The following is an 8,310-nucleotide window of genomic DNA, read 5'->3' on the forward strand; positions in this document are numbered from 1 at the left end:
AGGTAGATAGATAGATAAATACTTTATTCATCCCCGTAGGGAAATTCACACTTCCAGCAGTCTACCCCGTTGTTTATTAACAGATGAACATGATGCCCTAGGAGTGCTTGTAGCGGAGTGGATGACGTTACACGCCAGTCCAAAAGTTCGACATCCCTGCGGCAGATGGAAATCTTTTCTTTGTGAAAATCCAGGGATACACCACCTCGTGTTAGCAAGTCCGCCTCCTCTCCGATTCCCCCCGGCTTTCGTGTCTCTGTATAGCGGCGTTGAAGCCGGATAGCTCCGGGTAGCTCCGGGTGGCTACACGTTAGCGTCCGGAATGCTAAACGTGAGCCACGTTTCCGCTAAACACAGCAACTGCGCTCCCTGTGCGCTTCGATGTTTTCCACCAGCACTCGATGATCTTATTTGGTCGTGAGTTCGCATTTACCATGATTACGGATGGTACCGAAGACTTATAACGCCGCTAGCCGCTTCGCTAGCTCCGGCTCTTCTTCCACGATAGGCCCCTTCATCACGCCGGCACGAGAATTCTTCAGGGCAAGGAGTTGATTCCTTGAATAAACGCATTTTTGTGTGCTAAAACCCATGTCCATAGGATAGAAGTAATCCATAGTGTAGTTGTCAAAAGGTGAAGAAAAACACCGAAGATAGGAGCAGACAATAAAACAATAAAACATATTGCACTAATACCATCCCAAAACTGTATGTAACATCCTACATGCCCACATTTATTGTGTAAATATTGTGTCAATTATAACCTTTATCTTCTTTGTTCCTTTATCTTCTTTGTTTTCCTTTATCCTCACTGTTAAATGTGATACTGGAGTGCCACGCCCAATTTTGTTGTCACAATATGTTCAACCCATTTTGTAACAATGACAATAAAGGTATATTCTATTCTATTTTCTTCATCCCTGTATTTCGCCAGTAATGTTTTTTTGTATTTAAATTTGAACACGTGAATAGTCGGATATTCTTTGATCTCGTCTTGTTAATTGTTCCAAAGTTTGACTCCGCACACAGACACACACATACTTTTCCTGGTGGTTCTCACCTTTGGGAGTTTGAATTTACGACAGCCCCTTAAGTTATGATTTCCTTCTTTCCCAATGAATAGTTTTCTGATGTTTTCTGGCACTATGTTTTTGTTGACCTTAAATGGCAGTTGTGTGGTGAAAAAATTGACTAAATCATCCAATTTTAATACTTTGGACTGCATGAATAAAATATGAGTATGATCTCGATATCCTACCCTGTGTATGGTTCTAAATGAACGTTTTTGGAGGATAAAAAGGGGCTGGAGTCAACTTTTGTAATGATTGCCCCAGACTTCTGCACAATATGTTAAGTATGGCAGAACTAGAGAATATAATAAATACAATGCATTATAATTTTAAATGAATTTCGCTTTATTAATTATTGAAATGCTTTCAGATACCTTAGTTTGTATGTGTCTGATGTTTGTTTTCCACCCTAATTTATTGTCTAATATGACCCCTAGAGTCCTGATTTTAACCCAATAGAGATTTTTGGGGAAAATCCCTTGTGACAAAGTTATAGTTAAAAAAAACCCCACTACAATCACTGGCATGTGGAAGGAGGCTGGAAGAAGAATGGACCAAAATCACACCAGAGAAGTGTGGGAAACTCGTGCTACCCTGAGGACACAGATTCTGATTTTTATTTCCATGCCAAAGTTTGTTGTTGTTCTTTAGTTATGATCAGTGCGTTTTCTTGAGGAACACCTTTAATATTTTTGAGGACAAATGTGTCGTAGTACCATGAAAATGCCACAATAAAATGTAATTTAATTGTGGAACAGTGAAGATGGTATTGATGATCTCCAGTGTAGGGTTTGGCGCTGCTCATTGGTAAGTATCAAGCCTCTGGGAATGATTTCATGATGAGAAATCACCGTTAGATGGCAGGAGTGGCATTAATCAGATCTTTGCCCTCACTTCAAGGAAGCCCAACTTCCTATTGTTGCTTCCTGTATCTGGCAAATGAGAGTGTGTCGGCAAACCCCATATGGCGAGTGAGTGTAGTGAAGCAGTTTGGTGAGACTCGCGAGAAATGGACAAATAGTAAAAGGCAGTGAACTCTACAACAGAGCTTATTCCTCTCAGCAGGGGGGAACACGATGGTGACGGAAATCGTGTTAAAGTTCTTGCAAATAAATGTTATTCTGCAAGCAAAGTGCCCTTGTGTTTTTGGAAATCATTGTTTGGATATCGGAGATCTCACGAATGAAAGAAAAAAGGCATTGAAGTGAAAGTTCTGCTTGAAATGCATCCTTTTACTAGTCTGTTTATTTGGGAATGGGAATTATGGGGCAGCGGGCAACAAGCAACCTCCACAGATGCAGATATTCTTTTTGGTGGATTTTTTTTTTTTTTCTTGGCATTATCGCGGGTTTTGGTGTACGGAAATATTCTACACAGTTGGATTCACTACTCTAACAGATGTAAGGAGTATGTGTGTGTGCGCCATATAAATGCAGACCATTTCCCATTTAGCATCTTGATTATCCTGAAAACGTTTGGAGGCTGACTCCCTGTTGGTGTGTGTGTGTGAATGGGTAAGTGTGAAGCCCATTGTAAAGCGCTTTGGGAGGTCTTCATTGACTTGAAAAGCGCTATAAAAATGCAGACCATTTAGCATCTTGATTATCCTCAAAACGTTTGGAGGCTGACTCCCTATTGGTGTGCGAGAGTGTGTGTGAATGGGTAAGAGTGAAGCACATTGTAAAGCGCTTTGAGAGGTCTTCATTGACTTGAAAAACGCTATATAAATGCAGACCATTTACCATTTAGCATCTTGATTATCCTCAAAACATTTGAAGGCTGACTCCCTATTGGTGTGTGAGTGTGTGTGTGAATGGGTAAGCGTGAAGCACATTGTAAAGCGTTTTGAGACATCTTCATTGACTTGAAAAGCGCTATAGAAATGCAGACCATTTACCATTTAGCATCTTGATTATCCTCAAAACGTTTGGAGGCTGACTCCCTATTGGTGTGTGAGAGTGTGTGTGAATGGGTAAGAGTGAAGCACATTGTAAAGCGCTTTGAGAGGTCTTCATTGACTTGAAAAACGCTATATAAATGCAGACCATTTACCATTTAGCATCTTGATTATCCTCAAAACATTTGAAGGCTGACTCCCTATTGGTGTGTGAGTGTGTGTGTGAATGGGTAAGCGTGAAGCACATTGTAAAGCGTTTTGAGACATCTTCATTGACTTGAAAAGCGCTATAGAAATGCAGACCATTTACCATTTAGCATCTTGATTATCCTCAAAACGTTTGGAGGCTGACTCCCTATTGGTGTGTGAGAGTGTGTGTGAATGGGTAAGAGTGAAGCACATTGTAAAGCGCTTTGAGAGGTCTTCATTGACTTGAAAAACGCTATATAAATGCAGACCATTTACCATTTAGCATCTTGATTATCCTCAAAACATTTGAAGGCTGACTCCCTATTGGTGTGTGAGTGTGTGTGTGAATGGGTAAGCGTGAAGCACATTGTAAAGCGTTTTGAGACATCTTCATTGACTTGAAAAGCGCTATAGAAATGCAGACCATTTACCATTTAGCATCTTGATTATCCTCAAAACGTTTGGAGGCTGACTCCCTATTGGTGTGTGAGAGTGTGTGTGAATGGGTAAGAGTGAAGCACATTGTAAAGCGTTTTGAGACATCTTCATTGACTTGAAAAACGCTATATAAATGCAGACCATTTAGCATCTTGATTATCCTCAAAACGTTTGGAGGCTGACTCCCTATTGGTGTGTGAGTGTGTGTGTGAAGCCCATTGTAAAGCGCTTTGGGAGGTCTTCATTGACTTGAAAAGCGCTATAGAAATGAAAACCATTTACCATTTATAGGCGATCTATTGTACTATATTTGATCATAGCATAATAAAAAGCCAAGAGTTTACCTTGATGTTGGAGAACCACAAGTCGTTTTCGTGCAGCGTGGCCATGTACATGCAGCACAGCAGACCCAGACCCACAGACACGGACCAGCCCACCGAAGTCCACACCATGGACCCCCAAGACCAATCGCCTGTGCACAAAAATCATCGCTAGGAAACTTCTAAAGACAGTACATCATAGAAAGGTTAACATACTTTCCGGACTATAAGTCGGAGCAGCAATAAATGCATGATGACATAGGATGAAATATATGTGAGTCGCACTGGCGTATAAGTCTCATTTTTATCATTTGGAAATGTATTCATTGCTTTCTCCTTCTTGGGAATGTGTATATATCCTTAAAGCAGGGGTGGCAAACCCATTTGAACTCAGGGGCCACACGATAGAACAAACATTCTCTCGGGGGCCGAACAAGTAGAATAAAGAGAAAGAAAAAGAGAGATCAAGAAATAAGAGAAAGAGGGAGGGAAAATGAGAGAGGGTGGGACAAAGAAAGAAAACGAGGGAGAGAGAGGGAAAAACAAAAGATAAAAAGTCGTGAGAGAGGGGGAAAAGAAAGGGAGAGGAGGAAATAAATCCAAAGAGAAATAGAAAGACAGAAGGAGAGAAAAGAGAAAAGAAAGTGTGAAGGGTAGGAATAGAGAAAGAGAAAAGAGAGGAAAGGAAAAAAGTTAGAGCAAAAGAGGTTAAAAGACACAGAGAGAGAAAGAGACAAAGAGCAACAAACTAAGAGAAAAAGAGAGACACAGAGAGTAAAAGAGAAAGAGACAGAATGGGAGAAAAGGGGTGGAAAAGAAAGAGAGGGAGAGAGAAAGAAATACAAGTACAGTGTCTTTGTTCGAGGCACCTGGCTTTGCCAACATCAAGTTGACATATTTCAACCTGCAGCTTGTTTTTCTCTTGGGCTTCTCTGAGTGTTGCCAGATTCAATTCCTTAGTGGGCCTGATCTGGCCCGCGGGCCGCCTGTTTGACACCTGTGCCTTAAAGGGACTTTGGGTATTATTTAGCACCTCTTAGTGGCATTAAAAACTTAATTCACTCATTCAGTGCCATAACGTAGAAATAGGTGCGAAAATGTAAAAATATGGCATTTGGGGGTATTTTGGAGGGCGAGAGAGGTGCCAGCGATCAAATGGACTGAACCATTACAAGGCAATGGAGTATTTTCGAAGCTCTGTTGTTCACGTTTTTGTTGTTTTATTTTGTGTTTTTCATCATAGTGAAGGATTTTACACATTTGACTATATTATAACATAACTACAAAGTAAGTACATGGGGAGTCAAGGATTTTATACATTTGACTATAAAGGATATTATAAAATTAACAACAAAGTAAGTACATGTACCCACTTTGATGCAGTAGAGAGATTCACTGACTGTTTTTCTTTAAAGTACATGAGAAGGTTAGGCTGTCTGGAATGCATCAGACGTATTTTGATAACAGAATTCCTGTGAGTGCTGACGGGAGAAGGCCAGACGCACAAGGACAAACATCGTAACGCGCTTCGGCGAGGGGGTGGTGAAGCTGGCACCTGGCGCGTCCATGGGAGGAGTCGGCACGCCCATGGGAGGGGTCAGCACGCCCATGGCAGGAGCCAGCACGCCAGCTTGTGAAAAGACGTGGGAAGATCGAAGAAGATCGAGGGAGAACAAGAGAGACACTAATTCGGCTGATTCGATGGAGTTCACTTAGTTAAATTATTTAAGAAAATAAATTTGCCCCCGTGTGGAAATGCTGGTCTCTTGTCCGTCTTTTCACCAAAAGAAACGAGCATGAAGGCTATGTTAGGTTAATGGAGTCAGATGACTAATTCGAACAATTTGGTAGACGATACATTTTTATTATAATTATTTCCTAACGATAGTTAAGCCTATCCTGTCCTTTAAAGAAAAAGAGAAAAAAACGGTTTACTGCAGTCACGTGTGAAAAGGGTCAGAAATGCCATCACCTTGTAGTAAGTCCTGGTGGGGATGATGTCGGGAGCAACAGTCATCCGGATGAGACTGGGAGTCTCCAGAGGGGGCTTGGGGGGTACACTTGCCCCGACTGGCCTTCCTCTGGCGAAGAGAAGCCATCACAAACGCCCCTGGATGAGAACACAAGCAAAGGTAAACAACGACGCCATCTTGTGTTGGTTTTCTTATCGATCCATGAGTTGACTTTGTGCACGGTCAACACACAACACATCAACATTTATATAAAATATTTTATAATGCAGACGACAACAAAAAACATTGTTGTATTACTCTTTTCCCACATGGGTCGAACTAGAAAATAAAATGAACAATTTGGTCATGTTTAGGACAACACATCGCGGAGCCATATGACAAAACAAACGTACCCACACCAGAAGAACAAACACTGCGCGTTTGACCCGTACCGGAATGATGTAATTTCAGGCGGCGTTAGTCTTTTTTGTCCAGTTCGGTGTTATTAGCACTCCAGTTCTTTTTTTAGCCCTCAAATCAGAATTGTAAACTCAAATGAATGGCTTTGCCTGCATGTTACATCCCGGGGTTCGATTGATATCCACGCCGGAACTCGACAACGCTTGCTTTCAAAACAAAAGTTAGCTCGTTAAATGTGAGTTTTAGCCGTGGTCTTTTATGTTAATATTGTTTACCTATTCAAACGAAACACATTATAATTTCGTTGTTTTCCTTAGAAATGTGCTTGCAACGTTTTTAAAAGTAAATTTCAGAGAGGGATATTTAGTTTTGTAGGTTATCCACCAAAACGGTATATCCGGTCGACGGGACAAAAGGAGCTGTCAAAACGAACTCAAATTAAAGAAATATAATTTCAACACGTTGTCTTTCGAAATTAAAACATCACTCAGAGCTAACTTAAATATTGCAAGTATGATATTATAAAACAAGTGGTATTACTATGGTTGTCCTTAGAATTGTGAGCTTACATTGATTGCCTACTGGCACTTTACCTTCCGGGATAGATTCAGTATCCACACCGGAACTTGACCGGAACTTCAGAATAATACACTCAAAGTCCGCAAACGTTATATTTAGTCGTAGTTTCCTATCGAAATATCGTTTAGGTGTAAGAATAAGATTGTTGTTGGGATTGATGATTGTTCAATAAACATGCACATGTGACGTTATAAAGGTACATTCCCCATGAGTGTTTATTTAAAAAAAAAAAACATACACGTCCGCGCTGTGTAGCAGCCCATTAACTAGCGTGCCTACACGGCGGCCATGTTGGTCAGGTCAACGTCCTATTGACGCATTATGTGTACATTGAAAATGAATCACAACTTGCTTATTTTAAAACCGATTTTCATGCAAAAGTTATTCGTCAACATGTGCTGTTAATACATACAACTTAAAAAATATAAAAAGACAGTTTTTTTGGTTTTTAAATAAACGAACAATTTATAACAATTATACAGGTTACAAATGACTGCTATGAAATTTTAACACCTTATATAAGTCACTGAAAAACTATTTAACAATTCAAAATCAGGGTTAAAAGATTATTTTAGGACTTTAGGAAATATACTTTTGTAACCTTTTTTTAAACAATGTTTTATGTTTTTATTTTTTTTCACTCAAAGTAAACGAAAAACATTATAAATTTATATATAGATTTTACAACCATATACATGTAAAATATATCAAGTCCCTTGCCAGTCCAGGCTAAAAAAATAAAAATACTGTATGTTTAAAACAATCTTAAAAATAAATAAACAACAAAGTTAAAAGAAGTTATTCATCTAGTTTTGATGTCTACTGAAGTGACCATATAAGGCAGGGGTCAGGAAACACTTGGATTGAAAGAGCCCGAAAAGCAAAAATATTTAAAACATTTTTTAAGAGACACACTATGTACTTTAATAAAAAAATTCAAAATAACTGCCAAATCCCCTCCCCCAACAAAAGCTAAATTTTCAGCACATTTTGTATCACTGTATATTGCTTGATTATTATAAAATAATAACAATGCCAGAGTTTGTGTCCCATATCAATATATATCACTTAAATTTGTCTCTTTCAGTTACTTGAGTGTTCAGGCTCATTTTCACCGCCATTCTTGTCCTAAAAATAGTTTAAAAAAAAATGTGCAAGCAAAGTTCTTTTGTAAAAATGTCACAAAATACTGCTAACAATCAGGGCATTCTGTTTACCTTAAGCGCAGACTGCACTGCGGCCTTCCTCTTGGTCTCCTTCCATTGACTTCTGCAGATCCTCTTCAACATTTGCTCCTCGTCCATCGTCTCCATGTGTCCAAACCAACCGACTTCTCCTATCCACGCGCTTGCTCAGTTCCACTACTACTCCAGTTCTCTCTCTCACAATTTCATTCCTCAATCTATCCAATCTTGTCACTCCAAACATACTCCTCAAACACTTCA

At 39.6% G+C, this 8,310-nt stretch overlaps 1 protein-coding gene across 4 annotated transcripts in view; it reads right to left on the reverse strand.

Annotated features, from left to right (window-relative positions):
* dpy19l3 (dpy-19 like C-mannosyltransferase 3) overlaps positions 1 to 6,890 on the reverse strand; it is a 57,145-nt gene extending 50,255 nt beyond the window's left edge. The window contains exons 1-3 of one of the 4 annotated variants that reach the window (XM_088333459.1): positions 6,856 to 6,890; positions 5,887 to 6,024; positions 3,939 to 4,066 (exon numbers count right to left, since the gene is read on the reverse strand). In XM_088333459.1, the coding sequence (XP_088189585.1) occupies positions 3,939 to 4,066; positions 5,887 to 6,013 (255 nt within the window). In that variant the 5' untranslated portion in view covers positions 6,014 to 6,024; positions 6,856 to 6,890. Of the gene's footprint in view, positions 1 to 3,938; positions 4,067 to 5,886; positions 6,025 to 6,279; positions 6,489 to 6,855 lie in introns of those variants that run through there. The other 3 variants (XM_088333460.1, XM_088333457.1, XM_088333458.1) reach the window with 3 other exon arrangements.
* Between the last annotated feature and the right edge of the window lie 1,420 nt (positions 6,891 to 8,310).

This window comes from Urocampus carinirostris, chromosome 4 (assembly GCF_059441175.1).
Source record: "Urocampus carinirostris isolate Australia breed hairy pipefish chromosome 4, RoL_Ucar_1.0, whole genome shotgun sequence".
NCBI lineage: Eukaryota > Metazoa > Chordata > Actinopteri > Syngnathiformes > Syngnathidae > Urocampus > Urocampus carinirostris.